The sequence below is a fragment of the Chlorocebus sabaeus genome, chromosome X (assembly GCF_047675955.1).
Source record: "Chlorocebus sabaeus isolate Y175 chromosome X, mChlSab1.0.hap1, whole genome shotgun sequence".
NCBI lineage: Eukaryota > Metazoa > Chordata > Mammalia > Primates > Cercopithecidae > Chlorocebus > Chlorocebus sabaeus.
Window position 1 is genome coordinate 84,633,896 of NC_132933.1, and position 26,894 is coordinate 84,660,789.

The window sequence follows — 26,894 nt, forward strand, 5'->3', positions numbered from 1 at the left end:
TGTGTCTTGGGTGACACCACAATGAGAGATCTTTTGGAAGCTTGTACCTAGCTTCCTCTGCATTTTGCCCCAGACACCTTTTCTCTTTGCTCATTCGGCTGTGTATGCTTTCACTGAAATAAATCTTAGCTGTAAGTACTACTCTGGTGAGTCCTTTGAGTCCTGCTCAAAAAGGATTTATTAAAGAATTATTAAACTTGCGGTGGTCGTCTGGACCCTGGACACAATCCAAACTATTGGAGACTTTGCTAGGACAGCTTCTGGAGTGTTCTAGGTGTTTGGTGCTATAATGTAGATGTCCTTTTATTACTTATTCAATAAAAAATGAGCAGGGGAACCTTGAGTTACTCACTTTCAAAAAATTTAGATTTCATCTTTAGAGAAGTTTTAGGTTTACAGAAAATTAAATAGTAAGTACAGAGTTCTGTATGCCCTTACTCGTCACACAGTTTCTCATTTTCCCCTTTAGGATCATCTTGCATTCATGTGATACATTTGTTAGAATTGAGGAGCCAATGTATTAAACATTCTGTGGGTTTTGACAAACATATGATAATATATATCCAGCATTACCATATCGTACAGGACAGTTTCACTGCCTTAAAAATCCCTGGACTTTATCCCTCCCTCCTTCTACCTCTACCACTGACACCACTGATCTTTTTATGGACTCCATGCTTTTGCCTTTTCCAAAATGTCATATAGTTGGAATCATATGGTTTGTAACCTTTTTTTGATTGGCTTCTTTCAGTTAGCAATATGCATTTAAGGTTTCTCCATATCTTTTCTTGACTTGATAACTCACTTCTTTTTAGGGCTGAATAATATACCATTGTCTGGTTGTACCACGGTTAGTTTATCCATTTGCCTATTGAAGGACTTCTTGGTTTCTTCTGAATTTTGGCAATTGTTAAAGCTGTGATAAATAATTGTGTGCAGGCTTTTAGGGATATACATTTTGATGAGTAAATACCAAAGAATACAACTGCTATCATATGGTAAGATTTTATCTAGTGTTGTAAGAAACTGCCAAACTGTCTTCCAAATTGGCTGTAGCAGTTTTTATTTCCACCAACAATGAATGATAGCTCCTGTTGCTCCACATCCTTGTCACTATTCTGTGTTGTACCATTAAAAGTAATGGCAGAAATCACAATTACTTTTGCACCAACCTAATATGTACATGGAATATCTTTCCATTTATTTTGACCTTTGATTTTTTTCATTAGTGTTTTATACTTCTGCTCTTAAAGATCTTGTCTTTTTGCACCTGGCTTATTTGACTTAACAAATAACTTTCAGTTCCATTTATGTTGTTGCAAATGACGGGATCTCATTTTTTTCCTTCTTTTATTTCTGATGCTAGTTGTTTGTGTATTTACTCTTTCTTACTTATTTAATGTGGCTAAAATATTAACAATTTTATTGATTTTTTTTCAAAGAACCAGCTTTTTGGTTTTGTTGATTTCCTGTTGTTCATTTCATTGATATCATCTTCTTTTTTTTTATTATTATACTTTAAGTTCTAGGGTACATGTGCACAACGTGCAGGTTTGTTACATATATATACATGTGCCATATTGGTGTGCTGCACCCATTAGCTCATCATTTACATTAGGTATATCTCCTAATGCTATCCCACTCCCCTTCCCCCACCCTATGTCAGGCTCCGGTGTATGATGTTCCCCACCCTGTGTCCAAGAGTTCTCATTGTTCAATTCTCACCTATGACTGAGAACATGTGGTGTTTGGTTTTCTGTCCTTGTGATAGTTTGCTGAGAATGATGGTTTCCTGCTTCATCCATGTCCCTACAAAGGACATGAACTCATCCTTTTTTTCTGGCTGCATGGTATTCCATGGTATATATGTGCCACATTTTCTTCATCCAGTCTATCATTGATGGAAATTTGGGTTGGTTCCAAGTCTTTGCTATTGTGAATAGTGCCACAATAAACATACGTATGCATGTGTCTTTATAGCAGCATGATTTATAATTCTTTGGGTATATACCCAGTAATGGGATGGCTAGGTCAAATGGTACTTCTAGTTCTACATCCTTGAGGAATCGTCACACTGTCTTCCACAATGGTTGAACTAGTTTATAGTTCCACCAACAGTGTAAAAGTGTTCCTATTTCTCCACATCCTCTCCAGCACCTGTTGTTTCCTGACTTTTTAATGATCGCCATTCTAACTGGTGTGAGATGGTATCTCATTGTGGTTTTGATTTGCATTTCTCTGATAGCCAGTGATGATGAGCATTTTTTCATGTGTCTGTTGGCTGCATAAATGTCTTCTTTCGAGAAGTGTTTGTTCATATCCTTTGCCCACTTTTTGATGGGGTCGTTTGATTTTTTCTTGTAAATGTGTTTAAGTTCTTTGTAAATTCTGGATATTAGCCCTTTGTCAGATGGGTAGATTGCAAAAATTTTCTCCCATTCTGTAGGTGGCCTGTTCACTCTGATGATAGTATCTTTTGCTGTGCAGAAGCTCTTTAGTTTAATTAGATTCCATTTGTCAATTTTGGCTTTTGTTGCCATTGCTTTTGGTGTTTTAGTCATGAAGTCCTTGCCCATGCCTATGTCCTGAGTGGTATTGTCTAGGTTTTCTTCTAGGGTTTTTATGGTTTTAGGTCTAACATTTAAGTCTTTAGTCCATCTTGCATTAATTTTTGTATAAGGTGTAAGGAAGGGATCCAGTTTCAGCTTTCTCCATATGGCTAGCCAGTTTTCCCAGCACCATTTATTAAATAGGGAATCCTTTCCCCATTGCTTGTTTTTGTCAGGTTTGTCAAAGATCAGGTGGTTGTAGATGTGTGGTATTATTTCTGAGGGCTCTGTTCTGTTCCATTGGTCTATCTTTCTGTTTTGGTACCAGTACCATGCTGTTTTGGTTACTGTACCCTTGTAGTATAGTCTGAAATCAGGTAGCGTGATGCCTCCAGCTTTGTTCTTTTGGCTTAGGATTGTCTTGGCAATGCAGGTTCTTTTTTGGTTCTGTATGAACTTTAAAGTAGTTTTTCCCAATTCTGTGAAGAAAGTCATTGGTAGCTTAATGGGGATGACATTGAATCTATAAATTACCTTGAGCAGTATGGCCATTTTCAGTATGGGTCTTGACTCTTTATCCAATTTGCCAGTCTGTGTCTTCTAATTGGAGCTTTTAGCCCATTTACATTTAAGGTTAATATTGTTAAGTGTGAATTTGACCCTGTCGTTATGATGTTAGCTGGTTATTCTGCTCATTAGTTGATGCAATTTCTTCCTAGCATCGATGGTCTTTATGATTTGGCATGTTTTTGCAGTGACTGATACCAGTTGTTCCTTTCCACGTTTAGTGCTTCCTTCAGGAGCTCTTGTAAGGCAGGCCTGATGGTGACAGAGTCTCTCAGCATTTGCTTGCCTTTGAAAAATTTTATTTCTCCTTCACTTATGAAGCTTAGTTTGGCTGGATATGAAATTCTGGGTTGAAAATTCTTTTCTTTAAGAATGTTGAATATTGGCCTCTACTCTCTTTTGACTTGTAGAGTTTCTGCCAAGAGATCTGCTGTTAGTCTGATGAGCTTCCCTTTGTGGGTAACTCGACCTTTCTCTCTGGCTGCTCTTAACATTTTTTCCTTCATTTCAACTTTGGTGAATCTGACAATTATGTGTCTTGGAGGTGCTCTTCTTGAGGAGTATCTTTGTGGCATTCTCTGTATTTCCTGAATTTGAATGTTGGCCTGCCTTCCTAGGTTGGGGAAGTTCTTCTGGACAGTATCCTGCAGAGTGTTTTCCAGCTTGGTTCCATTCTCCCTCTCACTTTCAGGTACACCAATCAGACATAGATTTGGTCTTTTCGTTTAGTCTCATATTTCTTGGAAGCTTTGTTGGTTTCTTTTTACTCTTTTTTCTCTAAACTTCTCTTCTCGCTTCATTTCATTCATTTGATCTTCAATCACTGATACCCTTTCTTCTACTTCATTGAATCAGCTACTGAAGCTTGTGCATATATCATGTAATTCTCGTACCATGGTTTTCAGTTCCATCAGGTCATTTAAGGTCTTCTCTATGCTGTTTATTCTAGTTAGCCGTTCATCTAATCTTTCTTCAAGGTTTTTAGCTTCTTTGCAATGGGTTCAAACATCCCCCTTTAGCTTGGAGAAGTCTGTTATTACCGATCTTCTGAAGCCTTCTTCTCTCAACTCGTCGAAGTCGTTCTCCGTCCAGCTTTTTTCCATTGCTGGTGAGGAACTGTTTTCCTTTGGAGGAGAAGAGGTGATCTGATTTTTAGAATTTTCAGTTTTTCTGCTCTGGTTTCTCCCCATCTTTGTGTTTTTATCTCCCTTTGGTCTTTGATGATGGTGACATACAGATGAGATTTTGGTGTGGATGTCCTTTCTGTTTGTTAGTTTTCCTTCTAACAGGACCCTCAGCTGCAGGTCTGTTGGAGTTTGCTGGAGGTCCACTATAGACGCTGTTTGTCTGGGTATCACCAGCAGAGGCTGCAGAAGAGCAAACATTGCAGAACAGCAAATATTGCTGTCTGATCCTTCCTCTGGAAGCTTCATCTCAGAGGGGCACCCAGCTGTATGAGGTATCAGTCGGCCCCTACTGTGAGGTGTCTCCCAGTTAGGCTACTTGGGGGTCAGGGACCCACTTGAGGAGGCAGTCTGTCTGTTCTCAGATCTCAAACTCCATGCTGGGAGAACCACTACTCTCTTCAAAGCTGTCAGACAGGGACGTTTTTAAGTCTGCAGAAGTTTCTGCTACCTTTTGTTCAGCTATGCCCTGCCCCCAGAGGTGGAGCAGGCAGCCTCCTTGAGCTGTGGTGGGCTCCATCCAGTTCGAGCTTCCCGGCTGCTTTGTTTACCTACTCAAGCCTCAGTAATGGTGGACGACCCTCCCCCAGCCTCGCTGCTGTCTTGCAGTTTGATCTCAGACTGCTGTCCTAGCAGTGAGCGAGGCTCCATGGGCATGGGACCCTCTGAGCCAGGAATGGGATATAATCTCCTGGTGTGCAGTTTGCTAAGACCGTTGGAAAAGAGCAGTATTATGGTGGGAGTGTCCCGATTTTCCAAGTACTGTCTGTCGTGGCTTCCCTTGGCTAGGAAAGGGAATTCTCTAACCCCTTTGCTCTTCCAGGGTGAGGCAATGCCCCGCCCTGCTTCAGCTCACACTCCACGGGCTGCACCCACTCTCCAACAAGCTCCAGTGAGATGAACCCAGTACCTCAGTTAGAAATGCAGAAATCACCCATCTTCTGTGTCACTCACGCTAGAAGCTGTAGACTGGAGATGTTCCTATTCGGCCATCTTGGAACCTCCCATCAATATCTTCTTTAATGTTTATTTTTTCTTATTGTCTGTTTACTTTGGATGTGATTTATTCTTCTATTTCTAATTTCCTAAGAAGGAAGCGTAGATTATTAATAATAGATCATTCTTCTGTTCTAATATATGCATTTCATTCTATAAATATTTCTCTAAGCCCTGCTTTCATTGCCCACAAATATTAAATTGTGTTTTCATTTTTATTTAATTCAAAATGTCTTAACATTTCGTATTTTATTTTATTTATTTTTTGTAGAATTCAGGTCTTGCCATGTTGCCCAGGCTAGTTTCAAACTCCAGGCTTCAAGTGATCTTCCTGCCTTTCCCTCCTAAAGTGCTGAGATTACAGGTGTTTGCCATGATGCCCAACCTTACTTTTCTTTTGAGTCTTTGACTCAGGTTTTATTTATAAATGTAATTATTTGGGGCATTTTCAGCTTTTAAAAATTGATTTCTGGTATAATTTAATTGTGGTCTAATTATATATTTCATAAGATTTCTGTTCTTTTAGATTTCTTCAGGTGTATTTTATGTCCCAGAATATGGTCTATCTTGGTGATTGTTCTGTGTGACTTTGAGATGAAAGCGTATTCTGCTGTTGTATCAAGTGTTACAAAGATGCCAATTAGATTCAGTGGCTTGATCATGCTGTTCAGGTCAACAATGTCCATGCTGATTTTCTGCTAGCTGGATCTGTCCATTACTATTAGAGGAGTATTGAAGTCTCCAACTCCAATAGTAGGTGTGCCTCTTTCTCCTTGTAATTCTGTCAGTTTTTACCTCATGTATTTTGATGCTCTGTTGTTAGGCACATTCACATTAAGAATTGTTATGTCTTCTTAGACTCGTGCCCTCTTTATTATTACATTATGATTTGATATCATAATTTTTTCCTTTCTTTGTTCTGAAGTGTGCTTTTTATGAAATTAATATAGCTACTCCAGCATTCTTTTGATTAATGTTGGCATGATATATCTTTCTTTATACCTTTACTTTTAATCTGTCTTTGTTTTCTTTACATTTTAATTTTTATTTCAGTAGGTTTAGGGGTATAAGTGTTTTTTGGTTACAGGAATGAATTGTATAGTAGTGAAGTCTGGGCTTTTAGTGTGCCCGAATAGTGTACATTATACCCAATAGTAAGTAATTTTTCAGCCCCCTCTCACTACCCTTCTTCTGAGTCTCCAATGTCCATTGTACCACTCTGCATGCCTCTGCATACTCAGAGCTTACCTCCCACTAATAAATGGGCATATGAGGTATTTGGTTATCCATTCCTGAGTTAGTTTACTTGGAATAATGGCCTCCAGTTCCGGTTTCTGTAAAAGACATATTTTGTTCTTTTTCATGGCTGAGTAGTATTCCATTGTGTGTGTGTGCACACATATATACCTACTATATTTTCTTTATCCACTAATCAGTTGATGGACACTTAGATTTCCTATCTTCACAATTGTGAATTGTGCCAATATAAACCTAGGAGTGCAGGTGTCTTTTTTGATGTAATGACTTCTTTTTTCCTTTAGGTAGATGCTCAGTAGTGGGATTTGGGATCAAATAGTAGTTCTACTTTCAGTTATTTGAGAGATTTCCATACTGTTTTCCATAGAGACTGTATGAATTTACATTCCCACTCAAAGTGAATAAGCATTCCCTTTTCACTACATCTGCATCTTTTGTTTTTTGACTTTTTAATAATGGCCTTTCTGAGTGGAGTAAGGTGGTATCTCATTGTGGTTTTAATTTCCATTTTCCTGATGATTAGTGATGTTGAGCATTTTTTCATGTTTATTGGCCATTTGTATATCTTTTGAAAAATGTCTGTTCATGTCGTTTGCCCACTTTTAAGTGGTTTTTTTTTTTCTTGCTGATTTGTTGGAGTTTCTTGTAGATTCTGGACACTAGTCCTTTGTCAGCTGTATAGTTTGTGAATATTTTATCCTATTCTGCAGGTTGTCTATTTAGTCTGTTGATTATTTCTCTTGTTGTGCAGAAAGATTTTAGTTTAATTAAGTTTCATTTATTTACTTTTGTTTCTGTTGCATTTGCTTTAGGTGTCTTAGTAGTTTTTTTTTATTAGGCCAATTCCTAGAAGCATTTTTCTAGGTTTTATTCTAGAAGTTTTATGGTTTCAGGTCTAACATTGTATGTACTTATTTAAAATGATATCTTTTAAATAACATAGTTGGCTGTTAATTTTTGCACACTATGATAGTCTATCTTTTAATTTTTTAGATCATTGATGTTTAAAATGGTCATAGATAATGGTGTAATAGTATCTACTATATTGTTTACTATCTTCTACTTATTATTTTTGTTTTTATTTTTGTCTTTGAGTCTTCTTTTGCCTTCTCTTTTTTAAGAGAACTTTTATATGATTTTATTTTCTGTCTTCTCTTACCATATCAATTATACTTCCTCTTTTTCATGTTTTAGTGGTTGCCTTAGAGCTTGCAATATGCATTTATGGTTAGTTTATGTCCACTTTTCATATTCCAGTAAACTAGTTATGGGTTGTACAGGATTGACAGACTATTTCCAATTTCTCCCTTTCATCCCTTATAATGGTACTATCATTCTTTTTACTTATTTGTAAGATATAATGACCAAATGTATCATTGCAATTATTATTATAGACAAATTCTTATTTGTTAGATCCATTAATAATTTGAAAAATAAAATATTTAATCTTCATTTATTTCTTTTCTGGTGCTCTTTTTTCTTTCTTTTTAGGTCTGTATTTCCGACATATAATTTTTCTTCTACTGGAGATCTTTTAACCTTTCTTGCAAGACAAGTTTAGTGGTGACAAAGTGCTTTACTTTTTGTTTGTTTGAGGAAGTCTTTATTTTACCATCACTTTTGAAGGATAATTTCATGGAATACACATTTCTAAGTAGTTAACTTTTTTTCTTTCAACACCTTCAAATATTTTATGGCACTCTCTTCTCTCTGCATGGTTTCTTAAGAGAAGTCTGATATAACTCTTTATCCTTGACCCCCTATATAGTAAGTTGTTTTTCTCTCTAGCTTCTTTCAAGATTTTCTCTTGTGTGTTATTTTCTGCAGCTTTGAATATCATATATGTACATGGAGATTGTTTGGTATTTATCCAGATTGGTAATTATTAGTATTTATTGTATTATTGTATTTATTGGTATTTATCCTGAGCTTTCTGGATGTGGGGTTTGATATCTGTCTTTTATTTTGGAAAATTCTCAGTCATTATTGCTTGAAGTATTTCTTCTGTTTCTGTCTCTTTTTCTTCTCCTGTTGATACTCTGAATATGCATATATTAACATCTTTTGTAATTGTTCATCAGTTCCTGAATATTCTACTCAATGTTTTTCATTATTTTTTTCTCTTTGCATTTCAGTTTCCCACATTTTTGTTGACACGTATTTAAACTTACTGGTTCTTTCCTCAGTCTTGTTCAATCTACTGGTGAACCCTTTAAAAGTAGTCTTCATTTCTGCTACAGTGTTTTTGATTTCTAGTCTTTCCTGTGTATTCTTTCTTGCAGTTTTCATCTACCCACTACTATTACCCATCTGTTCTTATGTGCTGTCCACTTTTTATATTAGAGCCCTTATATTAATTATAATTATTTTTAATTTAGTTTTATATTTCTTTTTTGTTTGTTTCTAAGATGGAGTCTTGCTCTGTCACCCAGGCTGGAGGGCAGTGGCATGATCTCAGCTCACTGCAGTCTTCACCTCCCAGGTTCAAGTGAGTCTCGTGCCTCAGCTTCCAGAGTAGCTGGGACTACAGGAGTGCACCACCACACTTGGATAGTTTTTTGTATTTTTAGTAGAGATAGTGTTTCTCCATGTTGGCCAAGCTGGTCTCGAACTCCTGACCTCAGGTGATCTACCCACCTCGGCCTCCCAAAATGCTGGGATTACAGGTGTGAGCTACCGCACTTGGCCTACAGTCTTATATTTCTACAGTGTCTGCCTTACCTACATTTGATTCTGATGCTTCTTTTTCTCTTCAGACTGTGTTTATTGCCTTTTAATATGCCTTGTAATTCATTGTTGAAAGCCAGCGATGATGTTCAGATGAAAGGAACTGAGCGAAACAGGTCTTTAATATGAGATTTTGTGTTGATCTGACTAGGAGCTAGGCTGTGCTTAGTTTGCTGTAGCTGTCATTGTCTGACTCTAAAATTTTCTCTGGCATCATTGTTTTTGTGCTCAGGTTTTCTCATTTCTTATTAAATAGGACTTGAGACTTGCAGTTCTTTCTGTTGTAATCCTCTCAGTATTGGCCATAGTAGCATGCTTCTGTTCTTGGGATTCTGCCCTTGTTAATTTCTTATTCTCTGTATTCATGTCTCTGTAGTTTTTGAGGGAGTAGATTTTCCTCTGACTTCAGTTCTCTGTTGGATATAAGAAAATGTGTGGATTTTACACTTGTTCAGCTTTTTTCTTTTTATCAGGATGGGTATAATGACTTCAAGCTTTTTATGTGTTGGACCAGAAATTGGAATCCTGGATCAGTCACTTTTTAATCTCTTGGCTTTAGGTTCTCTATCTCAAAAATAAAGGGTAACATCACTAGTTGGTGGCTAAATGCTCATCTAGCTCTAGCATTCTGTTCAGTCCTTAAGCACTGACTTTCATGAATATCCCAATATGTAATGTTTGTTTTCCTTCTTCTATAGGCAGACCTACAGGTGGACAAGGAGAGGCACAATTTTTTCGAGTCCTCTCTTGATTATGTTTATCAAATCCAGGAAGTTCAGGAGTCCAAGAAGTTCAATATTGTGGAGCCTGTAAGTTTTCTCTGTTGATGAATGGTCTAAAAATATTTATCAAATGCCTGGTAAATGTACAGACTTTGATCATAAAAACAGAATCTCAAAGAACGTGAAAGATAATCATTGGAAATGTCTATAACATAGTCTAACTTATGTTTTTCTTGTTCTTTAGTGTATATATTTCTCTCTTTCCCCCTAACCCTTTTCTCTTTCTGTGGCTATTTTCTTTCTCTTTCCTTTTTTTCCTCTCACCTTCCCCCTCGCTTCCAGAATTTCTCTACCACTCTTCCTATTACTTTGTTTCCTTCCCTTCATTCTTCTCATACTTTCAGAAGCTTCTAAAAGTCTCTCTCATATACCAGGTACTGTGCTAGGGACTCATGTCCCTTGCAGTCAATGACTTCTTATTCTACTACTTTTACTTCTGTCTTGTGTAGTTTTTTCCATTTCACGTTTTTTCATTCCATTTACTTCTGTCTTGTGTAGATTTTTCCATTTCCGTATATTTGTTTGAGACAGGGTCTCACTATCACCCAAGCTGAAGTGCAGTGGTGCTATCTTGGGTCACTACAACCTCTGTCTCCTGGACTCAAGTGATCCTCCCACCTCAGCCTCCTGAGTAGCTGGAACTACAGATGCGTGCCACCATACCAGGCTAATTTTTTGTATGTTTTTGTAGAGATAAGGTTTCACCATGTTACCCAGGCTGGTCTCCAACTCCTGGGCTCAAGTGATCCCCCTGCCTTGGCTTCCCAAAGTGCCGGGATTACAGGCATGAGCTACCGTACCCAGCCCGTGTATTTGATTTTTAATGGGATTGAAAATTTACACAAATATATATTATATATCATTTATATGTCTTTTTCTGCAACCCTGTGAATCATTTCTAATTTTAAAGTTGGTTTAGACTCTTTTGATCTTTTAGCATTATGACAGTGTTCATTAAAGTAAGGTAGAAAATCTTGCTTTATTCATTTATTTATTTACTTTCATTCATTCAAGAAATATTAATTGAGCACCTATTGTTTGCGGTTGCTGAGGATATATAGAGGAAAGATGCAGTTCATTCACATACTGTTCAAATGATGAATGTCTTTATATGAGATCTGAGCAAGCTCTAGGTTAATAAATTTGTTAATAGTTCTTATTTTCTGAAGCTGAGTTAAGGGTAAATGTTTAACCTGATATGAAAACAGTGATGTGTAGACTAGTTTGTGTTTGACTGCTATACTGGGTAAACACCATGGAGTTTTTTTTGTTGTTGTTGTTGTTGTTTGTTTGTTTTTTGTTTTTCTGAGACAGAGTCTCACTCTGTCACCCAGGCTAGAGGGCAGTGGTGCAATCTCGGTTCACTGCAACCTCTGCCTCCCGAGTTCAAGCGATTCTCCTGCCTCAGCCTCCCAAGTAGCTGGGATTACAGGCGCATGCCACCACGGCCAGCTAATTTTTGTATTTTTAGTAGAGATGGGGTTTCACCATGTTGGTCAGGCTGGTCTCAAACTCCTGACCTTGTGATCTGCCCGCCTCGGCCGCCCAAAGTGCAGGGATTACAGGTGTGAGCCACTATGCCCAGCCACACCATGGAGTTTTTTGGTGAGTTCATGTTTCTTTTATTTAGTTTATTAGAAGATGCTGGTGACAAAGTTATTTTTACATGTTTTCCCTAGGTCTTGGCCTTTCTTCATAGTCTGTTCATTTCTAACAGCCTGACTGTGGAGCTCACACAGGATTTCCTCCCATACAAACAGCAGCTCCAGCTCAGTTTACAGAATGTGAGTTTGCATGTGGATTTTTCTCACCGGTCTTTTCATTCCGATTGAATTTCAGCCCCAGCAACCTTGATTTTTGGAATTCTAGGTTACTGCATCCTAGCCAATTTGTTGGGATATACTGGTGTGGATCACAAATATTTAGTGTATCAGACTGTTCTTGCTCTTCCACTTTCACCTCTTTCCTGTTTTTGAGGCTGACTGCTGTTCAAACCCACCCTTCCACACACCAATACCTTCATCTATGCAATATTTATTAAGTATTGCTAATTTGCTGCATCTCTCTCAGATCAGGACACAGCTATAGGCTTATTTGAGCCCAGGCCTTAAGTTACTTCCCTGCTCAGTCAAAACACTCTCACTGTGGACTTTATTACCACAAACACTCATTTTGTCTTCTCTTTTCTCAGTACTTATTAGTAGCATCACATAAATTATTTTTAAAGGTTTTCTCTACCTTCTTTGTCATGCTGGTTCTTACAGATGGGCATGTAGGCACAGTGTTCCCATCCTTTTCACATATATTCTTTTACATGTTCCTTTATTCAACCCAGATTAAACAAATGTTTATGGAAAGAATGAACATAAGCTCTGTGCCAGGCATTGTGAAAGGCACTGGACATGCCATGAGGATGCATGCAAGTTTTTCTGTCTTGAAGGAACATACAGTTTCTTGTAGGAGACAGAAATAAACAGAGATAAATCATAATCCATAATGATAAGTGCTGTAATAGAATCAAGGCCAAAGGTTTTTAAAAAGTTCAGAGCGTTTGGCTACCTGGTAGAGTCAGAGAAGGCATTACTGAGTTGGTGACTTTAGAGTGGATGTTAAATTGCATGAAATATATAGATATAGTTTTAGATGAAAAATGCTGGTAAGTTATAGTGAAAATAAGCCCCCCTTGGTTGTTTAGGAGGACTGGGATTTACAGTTGTTATTATTTTTTCTTTCTATATACTCTCCTTGCAGAAAGGAACTAGGGGCTCTCACATTCTCCAGAATTTCCTGATTTACAATATCTTCCTACTACAACCAAGTTAATCCCTTGAATCTTCCTCTATATATCACTTGATGTGTACAAATGTAACAACAAGTCTTTGAATGTATACATATGGGTGACTTATTTACAGGATAAGCATGGGCCAACTAGATGGGCAGCACAAATCACCTTTCTCACTAACATCATGTCGTAATTTTAAGACTGGCTACTAAAAACTTATCTGTAGTGATTTTCATACCCACATTTCAACACGTCTTACCATCGTGTTTTAGTTGTGTAGATTTGAATAGATTTATTCTCATCATTAGGTTTTGGTATTTGTAAGTATGAAAACATAGCTACTGTCGGCCCTTCTCCCAAGAGAGCACCCTCTCATATATTTTATCTTCTTGACCAGAATTTGATTTAATATCAACTAGGCTATAACTTTGAGACACAACTTGGAAGTTGCTATGAGAATGCTACCTTTGGGAACCTTGTCTGACATCTCCCTTGTTGTAAAGCAGGGTGTTAGTCATGTTCAGAATTCTAAGATTTCTTATTAGGGCCTTATGTGATTCCTATTAGTAAAAAGACTCCCAGTTGTTATTTTATGAGTTTATTGCTCGTTATATTTTTGTTTCCTATGTAGTCTTTAGGAACATTAGACTCTATAAACTTGTTTTCCATTCACTATGCCATTCACCATTTTTTTTTTTTTTTTTTTTTTTTTTTTGCTTTGTGGTTGCACATGCTGTAAGCAGGGAAAACTCTGTACTGAGTCTCTGACCAAGAAATACTTTTTCATGGTAATGATGATGATAATAATGATTTTCATTATGATGTCTTGACAGACAAGAAATCATTTCTCCAGTACCCGGGAAGAGATGGAAGAACTTAAGAAAAGGATGAAAGAAGCTCCCCAGACATGCAAACTTCCAGGACAGCCCACTATTGAAGGCTATCTCTATACACAAGAGAAATGTGTGTGGGGACATAGGGGTATCCATTGGGTTTCAATAAGCCAGGAACTACTGCCACTTGTCGGCTCTGAATTTTGGGCACCCTTACTGTTCATGGACCCCCGATAGCTACAATTCCCTTAGAGCGCAGGCAGGGAATACTGAAAACAAACAAACAAACAAAAAAACAAAAAAAGGAGAAAATGAGAGGAAGTTAAAGATTTGTCTTACAAAGGCTGTGTAGTGATAAGACCTAAGGTTTTCTCTGAGATTCAAAATGGGTATTATTAGTTCTTTAATCCTTCTGATTACTCTTTTGGAAAAAAGGGAAGTAGAGGAAAGAAAGTAGAAAAATAATATTTCTTATACCTATTAGGTACCAGACATGGTGCTAAGTTCATTGAAAACACTGCCTCATTTAATGTTTGCAACCAGTTTATACCCATACACATAAGGCCACTAAAGCTCAGAGAGGTCACCATTTGAAAGTCACACAACTAACAAGTGTCAGGACTAAAATTAAATTCAGATCTGTGAAATGCCAAAACCCATGATCCTACTATAGTACCCTATATTTTCGTCTGCATTAGGGTCATGTGTTTGCTCTTTTCTTTTCTTTTTTTAAGACAGGATCTCGCCCTGTTGTTCAGGTTGGAGTGCGATGGCACCATCATAGCTCACTACAGCCTCATACTCCTGGGCTCAAGCAGTCCTCCTACCTCAGCCTCCTGTGTGGCTGCAACTAAAGGCACCTACCACTGTGCTTGGCTAATTTTTGAATTTTTTGTAGAGACAGAATTTTTTGTTGCTCAGGCTCATGGATGCTGTTATAGCACTTAGTGAACATCATGATTCCAGTGGGAAAGACTGTATCTGTTTTTCATTGGTGACTAAGGAAAGTGGGTTAACTTGTTTAGTCACTGAATGTTGTAGAGCATTCAATCTTTCCTAATTCCTCAGTAACATTATGCACACCTGTATGTGCGATTTGATTTTATTTGCCCTTGGAACTATGACTGAATACTCCCCAAACCTGTTATTCAGTTCTTGCCCAGAGTTATTATATATGGGGAGTAAACAGAAGACACACACCCAGAGACTGCCAGTGGCAAAAATCACTGTAATTCACAAAGCATGGCACTTCAGTAGTGAAATTATCACACTTTTCTTCGCATAGAGCAGTTTGCTTTTGATGATTTGCAAAGCTGTATTCTCCCACTTGTCAGGTTCATCTCTTCAACTGTGCGTTGCACAATTTCTCAATCTCAGTGCTGTTGACATTTCAGGCTGGATAATTCTTAGTTCTGGGAAGTGGTCCTGTGTATTATAGTATATTTAGCAGCATCCCTTGCCTTTCCTCACTTTTTGCTCATAGTAATCTCCAGGTGTGACAACCTAAAATGTCTCTAATGTGTTACCAGATGTCCCCTGGGAGGCCAAATTGCCCCTAGTTGAGAACCACTGCTGTATGCTGTGTGATCCTTCTGTGCTCCAGTATTCTGATTTGTCATATGGGCATGACATTGCTACTCAGTTGAATGCATGCTTAATGAGCACTGTTTCTGCCAGATACTGTGCAGTGCATTGGGGACACCCTTGAAAAAATGAATCAACCATGATTTTTGTCACCAAGAAGTGGAAAGCGATGGGAGAGATAGACAAATATATCAATAATTATAATGAAATGTGGTGATCACTGTATTTGGGGCATATATCTAAAGGCTTCACCAAGAAAGTGGTATTTGAACTAGAACTTGAATGATGAGTGGGAGTTTGATAGGTAAAGAAGAGGAAGAATGGCCGGGCACAGTGGCTCACGCCTGTAATCCCAGCACTTTGGGAGGCTGAGACAGGCAGATCACCGGAGGTCAGGAGTTCGACACCAGCCTGGCCAACATGGTGAAACCCCATCTCTACTAAAAATACAAAAATTAGCTGGGTGTGGTGCCACATGCCTGTAATCCCAGCTACTTGGGAGACTGAGGCAGGGGAATCACTTGAACCTGGGAGGTGGAGGTTTCAGTCAGCTGAGATGGTGCCATTGTACTCCAGCCTGGGTGACAGAGTGAGACTCTGTCTCAAAAATGAATAAAATAAGAAAGAAAGAAAGAGAGCAAGAGCGAGAGCAAGAAAGAAAGGAAGGAAGGAAGGAAGGGAGGGAGGGAGGGAGGGAGAGAGGAAGGGAGGGAGGGAGGGAGAGAGGAAGGGAGGGAGGGAGGGAGGGAATTCCAGGTGTATACTACTGCATGAGTAGAGGCAGGGTTGTGGATAGACATAGTTGATTTGCAGGGCCCTTGTCCAAGAATGGTCCTGCTTTACCCCTGCTGTCCTGATGTAATTATTAATAATACAGCTTCATTCAGTCTTAAATAAGTCTTGGATTTGGACTAGAAATTATATGGCTACCTCTTTATGTGGGGACTAAAAGTAATTCACTGAGACAGGAACATAGAGGTGAGGTGCCAAGAGAAAAAGCTGGAAAGGTAAGTTTCAATCATGTTATCAAGGGCATTGTAGGCAGGCTAAGGAGTGTGGAGATAGTGAGAAAGCCATGGATGGTTTCTAATGAGGGGAATGATAAAAATAGAGATATATTTTTAAAATAATCTAGCAAAAGAGTGGAGAATGAATTAGAATGGAGTGATCAGAGATGGGGACAATAGGGAAATCAGAGAGAAGGCCAATGAAATAATTGGTGAGATAGTACATTTTTGTTTTATAAAAATATGTCTCATAAAAAATAAATAAAAAATAAGACACTGGGCCTGGTGCCGTGGCTCATGCCTGTAATCCCAGCACTTTGGGAGGCTGAGGCATGCAGATCACGAGGTCAGATCAAGACCATCCTGGCTAACATGGTGAAACCCTGTCTCTACTAAAAAAAAGTACAAAAGGTTATCCAGGCATGGTGGCGGGCGCCTGTAGTCCCAGCTACTCGGGAGGCTGAGGCAGGAGAATGGTGTGAACCTAGAAGGCGGAGCTTGCAGTGAGCCGAGATTACGCCACTGCACTCCAGTCTGGGTGACAGAGCAAGACTCTGTCAAAAAAAAAAAAAAAAAAAAAAAAAAATTAAACAAACAAAAACAACATTGATAAGGTTCTTAACTAATTCAGTGTTAAAAGGAATGGAGAGGAGGAGACAGTTAAAAGAGAGATATGTAGAGTCATGTACAGGTTAGAAGGGGCATAACCCAATGACCAATCACATGGAACAGTTACAGAGACAGCAAAGTAAATGACAGTAGTCTCCAGCTTCTGGGATACATGGTGATACCATTTATAGGGAACATGGCAGGGAGAGTAGGTTTTGAGCAAGCCAGAAGCAGCTGTGGGAAGCAGTTGGTGAAGGTTAGGATCTCCCTGTGTGCAGTAGGTAGGTGGCTATGGAAAGATGGCAGTCAGGGCAAGGGCGGGGCTGGATCTGAAGTTTGACTCTGATGAGCAATGTGTAAATAGCTTCAATCTTAGGGGTTGACTTCCTATATAGCTAAAACAGTTATTCTGTCTGCTCACTTTTACTTGTCCTCATAGGGGCTTTAGGAATATCCTGGGTGAAATACTATTGCCAGTATGAGAAAGAGACCAAAACACTCACCATGACGCCTATGGAACAGAAGCCAGGTGCTAAGCAGGTCAGTTCTTGTTTGCACCACATTTTTAGAAATGGATCTATGCCTGTTTCTCAGAAAAGAATATATGTTGACTTAGTATCAAATCATCAAGTTCATCACTGTTACATGAAGCCATGACTTTATATGTACATTTTGTCCTAAGTTTGAGTCAGATAGCACTGAGTTGAGTGAAAAATTTCTGTGTTAATTAGAGCAAGCCTTTTGAAAGTGTCAGTAGTCTTTCAAACCAGTTATTTTTACAAGTGCCAGTCACATTGTACAGTCAGCTATGTAAAAATATGGATGAATTACTTTTAAGAATTCTCTACTCTTGGATTCTTTAAAATAACAAGTTTTAAAAATATGAATTGAATTCCAAAATTCCTTTTTTTTGCAGGAGTGTGTGTGTGGCCTACGGTTGGAGTAACCAATACTCACATTCTATGTACTACTCAAATATCTTTAAGCAGTTAATCTCTCTTTTTCCGCCCTCCAAACCTCTCACTCCTGAAAATGACAAGATAAATTTAGCACACTGAAAACATAGTTTACTCACCTGGAAGAACCTGATCTTTTACACACACACACACACACACACACACACACACACACACACACACACGGATTTCTTAAGATAAAAGCTGATCTTTAGACAGATTGTTTATATTCTAAAAGTAGTTCAATGTGTCTCTTTCCCCTTTAACTGGCTCTCAGACAGGCTCTTAGTGAATGATTTTTAAGCATTTGCACTCTTTACAAATTGTTTGTTGGAAGTGCTTCAAGAGTTATTTGTTAGCATTGAAAGTAGTACACGAAGACCCAATTTAGGTAGGGAGGAATTTGGAGAAAAATTGGGACAGTTTCTCTCCCTTGCTGTTCCTTTTCATGGAAGATCTCTTTTGTGTGGCTTGCTCATATTGAATTAGAGAGGATGAAAATGTGCTTGCAGGCTACTGAAATTTTTTTGGAGTGAGGATGGTCTTTTAACTACAAGATTTACCTCCCTGCTTTAATGTGCTTCTGTGATGGGATGGACTTGTAGAAGATGTTGTATCAAACAGTTTCTGGAATCCTCAGCTATGTTTTATTATTATTATTATTATTATTATTATTATTATTATTATTATTTGAGATGGAGCTTCACTGTTGTCGCCCAGGCTCGAGTGCAATGGCACAATCTTGGCTCACGGCAACCTCTGCCTCCCAGGTTCAAGCGATTCTCCTGCCTCAGCCTCTTGAGCAGCTGGGATTACAGGAGCACACCACCACACCCAGCTAATTTTTGTATTTTCAGTAGAGATGGGGTTTCACCATGTTGGCTAGCCTGGTCTCGAACTCCTGACCTCAGGTGATCCTCCCTCCTTGGCCTTCCAAATTGCTGGGATTACAGGTGTGAGCCACGGCACCAGTTACTGTGCTTTTATCATGGGCCAGTTACTCATTCAAAACCCTCCCAGTTTCCAGTCTGCTAATTGCCAAAGCACCTTTCAATGTGGTTCCAATAAATTCATCCTGTGTTTTAGCACTGATTTGTTCCAAGTCAGTCAGAACTTAGCTGATTAATCTGACTAGGAAGTGCTTATAAGCAACACTGGCCTGCAGTCTCTTTCTTTTATTTTTCTACACACATTACTTTTCAAATACCAGAGAGGAAAGCTCCTCTTGTAGACAATAATTTCATTTAGGCACTTTTTCTGAGGCTGCTCGGAGGTGCTTTATTGCAAACCCCAAGACAGAGTCAGCAGATACCACTTTCATATCCTCCTGACAGATGCCAGCAAGCCCTCCTTTTAGTTTTTCTTTCCCTCTTCTCTTTTCATTGAGTAGCTGCTTGCAAAACTGCAATAGTGGTGGCCTGAGCATTTTTAATGTGGTATTCCTTGTGGAATGGAAAGGAGAACTTAGTTACTCACTTACAAGGCAGAGGGAGGTGGTGGGAGTTAATTGGATTTCCCCAAATTGGAGTTGGAAGTGGTTTCTTCCTGAAAGTTCTCTGTTTCACTTCCTAATACTAGCTTGTATTTTACAATTATAAATTTTACAAATAAACGATACCATAATAATAAGAACACTACAAAAGCCACTATTTCTTGAATAACTGCTGTGTGCCAGACAATGAACTAGACCCTTCTGTCATATTCATGCTCCTCATTTGCCCTCCTAGCAGCTATGTGAAGTCAGTGCCCCCAATTTGTGTAGGAAGTGAGACCAATTTGAAGATTCAGGAATTGGCCATCTTTCTGACTACGACACTTACTATAGTGTTGGTTCTACTACTTTAGCCTGTCAGCTCTCATCTGTGTTGTCATGTTCAATTTTCTGATCACCTTCTCAAATGATAATTTATTAGATCTTCATCCCTTCCCTGTTAGGAATTTGTGGTCAGAAGGAGTACTGCATTTTGAATCTTCAGACCTGTGTTTAAATTTTAGCTCTGTGGTCTGGTAGCTTTTTGACCTTGAGTAAATTGCCTAATGTTGCTCAGTCTTAGTTTCCTCATCAGAAAAGTGGTAAGGATGATAAAGTAGTTCATAAACATTTATTGAGCACTAAGTATTTGCAAGGCACTGGAGGTATAAAGATGAATAAAACACTGTTCATGTTTTTGAAGACTTCCTAGTCAAGTGGTGAAATTAAACCTAAAAACAGGACATTTTAATATTACGTGCAAAGCACATAGTGGGCAATGTGTTGGTTTGAAGAAGGATTTTTGAGGAAGTGAAAGCTGAACTGCAGTTTGTAGAATAAGTAAGAGTTTAGTCAGGCAAAGAAGATAGACAAGGTCATTTTGGGTGGAGGGATTAATATAGGCAAAGTCATGCAATCTTGAAATAGCATGATACGTGTGTGAAATAAGAGTACTTTTGCATTGTAGGGGCATTAAACAGTTGAGCAGTCACTGGAGATGAGATTGGAGTGATGGTCAGGGCCTAGGTCCCTGAGCTGAAATGCCATTGAAGCTGAGGGCATTGAGAATTTAAAGAGATAGAGTGAGTCTGTGACTTTGCTCATAACCCTCATTTTGAAAGACTAATGTGTGGCATCCCAAATTTGGGGGTAGGAAGGCGTACTGAAGGATTAATTTAGAGTTGAGTTGTTATAGTGCAGGAGCAAGGACAGATTGGCCTGCAAGTGGTTGAGTGTGCTGACGAGCAAGAAGTATTGGTAATGAGCCACATGGGCCAGTTTGAATGTCATAGTATCTAGGCACCTGGGCAGTGTTTCCTAACTTGAGATACCACAGTGGGTTGTGTTATTCCCATTTAATAGATTGTGAAGTAAAGACTTGGAGATGGAATATGATTTATTTATTTATTTATTTATTCATTTATTTGTTTATTTTTGAGACGGAATCTTGCTTTGTCACCCAGGCTGGAGTACAGTGGCGCGATCTTGGCTCACTGCAGCCTCTGCCTCCTGGTTTCAAGCGATTCTCCTGCCTCAGCCTCCCAAGTAGCTGCGATTACAGGTGCCCACTACTGTGCCTGACTAATTTTTGTATTTTTAGTAGAGACGGGGTTTTGTCATCTTGGCCAGGCTGCTCTCCAACTCCTGACCTCAGGTGATCCACCTGCATGGGCCTCCCAAAGTGCTGGGATTACAGGCATGACCTGCTGTGTTTTGGCCAGGGTCACATAGCTGGTAAATGGCATAACTGAGACAAGACCCTAGGTCTTAAGCTTTCTAGTGTGTTGTTATTTCCGCTATACCAATTTGGATGACTTTGAGTGTGCCATTTTACCTCTTTAAGTGTCACTTCTCTATAATGGTTGTTAACAAGAAAAGTGGCTTAAAAATACCTAGCATAGGCTGGGCACGGTGACTCATGCCTGTAATCCCAGCACTTTGGGAGGCTGAGGTGGGTGGATCACGAGGTCAGGAGTTCAAGACCACCCTGACCAACATGGTGAAATCCCATCTCTACTAAAACTACAAAAATTAGTCGCGCATGGTGCGCACCTGTGATCCCAGCGACTCAGGAGGCTGAGGCAGGAGAATCGCTTGAAACTGGGTGGCGGAGGTTGCAGTGAGCTGAGGTCGCACCACTGTATCATTGTATTCTAGTCTGGATGACAGAGCAAGACTCTGTCTCAAAAAAAAAAAAAAAAAAAAAAAAAAAAGAATATGTAGTGTAATATATGGCACACAGTAAGTGATAAATGTTACTTCTCTTTCCTTTATCACATGGTCTCTGTTGAGATAAGAGAGGGAATCTGAACAAGGTGAGACTGCAGAATTTTAGTCTGTGGACACAGCGGGTTTTAATTCCCTTAATTACCTACAGGACTAAAGTGGGCCACCTGTCCTTGCTGCACATATGAAATATCAAATGCCACCATGACTAATACACACATTTACTATTTCCTCTACTTTTGCACTACCTTTGGAGCAATTAAGTTTGTGATTTCTGTCATCCTAAAGAGTCTGGATGTTGGGGGACAGAAATGTTTTTCTCCCCTCCTTCATCTGCCGCTTTAATGGAAGCTTCCTTGCTCAGCTACCCTCTGACTTTCTAAGGGAGGTTTTAGACAGCCACTTACCCTGTCACAATTTCCCTCCCTAGAGGCCTCATGAAAATTTTATTCTGTACACTTAATGCCATTCGGGCAGCCCATTTCTCCTACACTCCCCTTACATGATGTGTATTGAGCTTCCTGTTAAGTCTTCCTTCTTGGGAAAGAGTGCTGGATGACTCTGAACAATTTCTCCTGGTCTCAGCCATTGATTCTTGGAGCGGGGAGAAACCATCTGCCATCTTGCTGCAAATACTGTTTGAAGGGACAAGATTCTCAGTGAGTCTACACATTGCTCCTGCTGCCTTGACCAGACGCCTTCCAAGTGACACTGAAGACACTGTAGGAAGCAGAAACAGCTTCTGTGTCTTTTTTAAAAAATTGCCTGTTAATTCTTGTTTCATACCAGGGGCCCTTGGACTTAACATTGAAGTACTGTGTGAGAAGGAAGACGGAGTCTATCGACAAGAGGTTCTGTTTTGATATAGAAACTAATGAAAGGTAAGCTGTGCCGCTGTGAATTGGCAATGTCCCCACGTGCCAGATGCTTAGCCTGGGTAGGTCTTTTATTTTCTTCCATCATCCCACGTTGATGACAATGAGTAAGTCTATTCAGGACTTTGTTGTGAGTCTATTCAAGCCAGCTCTTCTGACTGCCCTTCCCAGGGATCCCTGCTAGACCTGGCCCAGTGCTGCTTTTCTCTGTGCAAGCTTCTGTCAGCTTTGCCTCACTTGCTCTAGGAAGAAAAAAGTCTCTCCTGGGATTTAATTTGCTATCATAAGTGCAAAAGGTCAACATTTGGTGATCCTGCAAGAAGGAAAGGATAACAAAGCTCATTCTTTGTTAAATCTCCTAATATCACATAAAAGAACAAATGAATTCGCACACATTTTTGAGGGAGGGAAGATGAGGTGGAGGGTCATGGTGTATTAGAAAGTCATTTCCTCCCATTTGGTGCAAAAATGATGCAGACCTTCCCTACTTTACAGATACTCATATGAACTGGAAATAGTGTGATTATCACCTTTCAGATCTTAGAGCTAAGGCTTGCACATTTTGGACTTCGTTGTGTTTGTTTCTCCCAAGTGCCTTCTTTTTTTACTTGAACCTGAGCAGTTTTATCAGAGGAGAATTGTAACCATTAAAATTTCAAATGAACGCATTTGGCATTATTGTGGAGAAAGACATGCTTTATAGTTGGGTGGTTGTACCAAAATAAACAGAATAAATCTGTTTCTAGATTTTATCTCAACCTTTTATTTCTATGTGTTAGATACTTAGTAATAGAATAGAATTTTGCAAAATGATCAGATTGCTAGAAAGGAACTTGAATGGTGAATTACAATATCATGTGAACAAAACTAGCAGTGACTGGGATCATAACAATCAGACTAAATGATGAGGGCATTTTTTAAAAAATCAGGGAATAAAGGACTTAGCTTGTTTCCTTATTTCAAAATTGAGAGATTATCATTTGACCCTCACAATTTCGATTTGTGAATCTATATCATTTCTTTGATAAAAATGGATGATCCCAGTTGAGATGGTTCTGAAAGTATATATTGTTGCCAGTAACCACGAGACTGTCACTCATTTTCCTGATAGCCTCAGTTCCAGTAGGAAGAGGAAAATTAATGTTGGCTGTGGCTTCCCTTTTATGCAAATAATATCCCCAACTCAAGCAGTTGCAAACAGTTTGTCCCCGTGGGTAGGGGCTAGGATCAATTTATGTTTCTTGTACCTGGTGCTATGCATGGCTCATGATAAGTACTACATTTGATGTTTATTCTTAAGTGTATTTTTTTCTTATCCCAGAATGCTGAAGAATTTTGACACTAGAACCCAGGGATTAAAGTTTTGATGCATCTACACTTTTAGTTATTATATACTGTGCACTTTGCAAAGCATTCCCTCATTTAATCTACCACCCCGCCCCCCCTATTTTACCAGTGAGGAAACTGAGACCCACATACATTTAACTGACTTGCCCAACTAAAGTCACGTAGTAAGTGGTGAGGCTGAGCTCAAACCCTAGTCTGTAGGTCTCCGGTCTGCAAAGCCCATGCTGGTTTCTTTTTGTTTGTTTTGTTTGTTTTGAGATGGTATCTCTCTCTCTTGACCAGGCTGGAGTGCAGTGGTGCACAACCTCCACCTCCCAGGCTCAAACGAGTCTCCTGCCTCAGCCTCCCAAGTAGCTGGGACTACAGGCATGTGCCACCATGTCCAGCTAATTTTTGTATTTTTAATAGAAATGGGGTTTCACCATGTTGGCCAGGCTCAACTTGAACTGGCCTCAAGACATCCACCTGCCTAGGCCTCCCAAAGTGCTGGGATTATAGGCATGAGCCACTGTGCCTGGCTCCATGCTGTTTTTAATTTTGTTCTATTGTCTATTATAAGCAGAAGAAACAAACTGCAAAATAGAGCATTAAATATAATAATGAACAGGTGCTGAGGCCCCTCTCTGCATGTGGAGTCTTTTGAGTGACATGACATCTGCTTTTCTGACTAGTCAATCTGATACAAGGAAGAGAGTCAGGCTTCCTAGCAGGCATCAGGCAGCTGTACTCACATTCCCTGGAGCACAGAGCAAAGGGCTCTTTGAGTCACCTTTTTCTATGTCAGGAAGAGAGGATAAGATTTTTTATTTTTTTAACTTTTAGTTTTTTAGAGAGAGGGTCTTACTCTGTTGCCCAGGTTGGTTTGTATTGGCACAGGTTCAAGTGATCCTCTTGCCTGAGCCTCCTGAGTAGCTGGGACTGACAGGTGTGTACCACCACATCTGGCTAATTTTTTATTTTTTGTAGCTGTGGGGGCTTGCTATGTTGCCCAGGCTGGTCTTCAACTCCTGGCTTGCAGTGATTCTACCCTGTCGGCCTCCCAAAGTGCTCATATTACAGGTGTGAATCACTGCACCTGGTTCTAAATTTAGGCTCTTAGCAGTATTTAAAATGACAGGCTCATAGCAAGGCAGAGCTTGAAATGTTTTAGTAACAATAGCAACAAAAATAATTGTCTAGAGAGGCCTAGTTACTTATCCAGGGTGGCTGAACTCTCTTGGCATTGCTTTTATCATTCTTTGACGCTAGGAGAAGTCTCATCTTATCATAGAATTTGTGGAAGGAAAAATGTTTTCCTGATGGCTCAGGTAGCCAAGAGAAAGCAAGGAGACTTTATACCTTGCATAAAGTGTGGTTAATCTCAAAATTCCAGTTGAGTCACAAAGATCTAAAAAGACCATAAAGAGCATAACAACTTAGGATACCTCTGGGTAGTTAGTAGTGTCTTAGTCCATTTGAGATGTTATGACAAAATACCTGAGACTCAGTAATATATCAACAACAGAAATTCATTTGTCACATTTCTAGAAGCTGGAAGTCCAAGCAGTTTCAGTGTCTGGTGAGGACCTGGTCTCTGTTTCCAAGATGGCATCCTGTTGCAATGCCCTCCAGAGAGCACCAACACTGTGTCCTCATATGTCAGAAGAGACGGAAGGGAATGAACCCACTCTTTCAAGTTTTTGTAAAAGGACCCTAAGCCCATTTATGAGGTTCTACCCTTATCACTCACTCACCCCCTGAAGGTCCCATTTCTTAATATCATCACATTGGTAGTTAAGTTTCAACCTATGAATTTTGGGGAGTATTCAGACCACAGCAGGTAGCCTGCAAATAAATGTATAAAACAGGGTTTGAAGCCGTGTGCCAGGCAGAAGAGGCCTTATATTGTAGTAGTGAAGAATATGGCTGCTGGACCAGACTTTCTGGATTTAAGTCCTGGCTCTAGTAGTTCCCTGCTACATGACCTTGGATAATTACTCTGTGCCTCAGTTTCCCCTTCTGTGAAGTGGAGATGATTACTATAACTGCCTTATTGTGTATATTAATTGAGTTAATATACATAGTTTACTTGGAACAAAATTTGTCACCAAGTAAGCATTCAGTAAATATTAGTTTTTTTTTATTAGTCATAAAATTGCTTGTTAGCCAAAACGCCTCCTCCCTGTGTCTTAGCCAGTACTCATGTTGTTGAATTTATTCCAACTCAAAATGTTTCTTGGACATCGCAGGTGCTAGAAGAAGCAAAGCCATTTTACTGACAGATGAATGTGCCTGTGATGCACACGCTCATTCCTAGAACTCAGACAAAGTGTCTGGCTTCCAACAGAGTAAGGCAGGGAGAGCCTTTGTTTGGTTCAAGCACAGTGGGGCCAATTTAGGTGTGCATTATGGAGGCATCTTGACAGTTACCTTCCTATTTCTTGCACGATCCTGGCACAAGGCCACCAAGATACCACCCCCACCTCCATGGTTCCCAAAGTTACTGTTCTCTAAATTGCCTATTGTTTTCTTGAGTAAAAGAGATTTTGAAAAATGAGTATTCTGTAGGCCTGTGCTTGTTCAGTGTGGCAACCTGCAGGGCAGAGAGGGACCCTAGATCACAAGACTCCATTCTCTCAGATGAATTTTCTGCTTTATACTTATCATTTTTCCCCCTCAGGCCAGGAACCATCACTCTGCAGGCCCTTTCAGAAGCTAACAGAAGGCTATGGATGGAAGCCATGGATGGGAAAGAACCTGTAAGTTACCTGACACTGGGGAAGCCTCCCTAGCTTATGCCAGTGTATGAGTGCCCTCTAGTGTTATCAGTGTGTCTCAGACAATTAAATGGTAATGGATTGTTTAGTCTCAGTTTTAGAACTGTAAGGAATTGTTTCCACATCTCTTAGCAGGTAAGGCAACTGGAGTTCCAGAAAGGTTGAGGGACTTTTCTGAGACCACCCTCAGAGAAGACATCAAAACTGGGCTTAGAATGCAGATCTCTCAGCTCCCTGCTCTAGTGTTAGACTATGTAGCTATGCCCATAAGCTATTTTTCAGAAAGAATTAAGCCATTTTTCAGGTTATGAAATCAATATGTGTTAATTAATTTGAAAAATAATTGCCATAGTTATAAATAAGCACTTATTAAATATTTATTCAGA

The 26,894-nt window shown here is 39.4% G+C and overlaps 1 protein-coding gene across 4 annotated transcripts in view; it reads left to right on the plus strand.

Moving 5' to 3' along the window:
* The window catches only part of OPHN1 (oligophrenin 1), a 374,614-nt gene that overhangs the window by 198,918 nt on the left and 148,802 nt on the right, over nucleotides 1-26,894 (plus strand). For all 4 annotated transcript variants that reach the window (XM_073013604.1, XM_073013605.1, XM_073013603.1 and 1 more), the window contains exons 7-12: nucleotides 9,979-10,089; nucleotides 11,742-11,846; nucleotides 13,678-13,807; nucleotides 17,317-17,417; nucleotides 22,320-22,411; nucleotides 26,412-26,490. In XM_073013604.1, coding sequence (XP_072869705.1) covers nucleotides 9,979-10,089; nucleotides 11,742-11,846; nucleotides 13,678-13,807; nucleotides 17,317-17,417; nucleotides 22,320-22,411; nucleotides 26,412-26,490 — 618 coding nt within the window. The remainder of the gene's footprint in view (nucleotides 1-9,978; nucleotides 10,090-11,741; nucleotides 11,847-13,677; nucleotides 13,808-17,316; nucleotides 17,418-22,319; nucleotides 22,412-26,411; nucleotides 26,491-26,894) is intronic.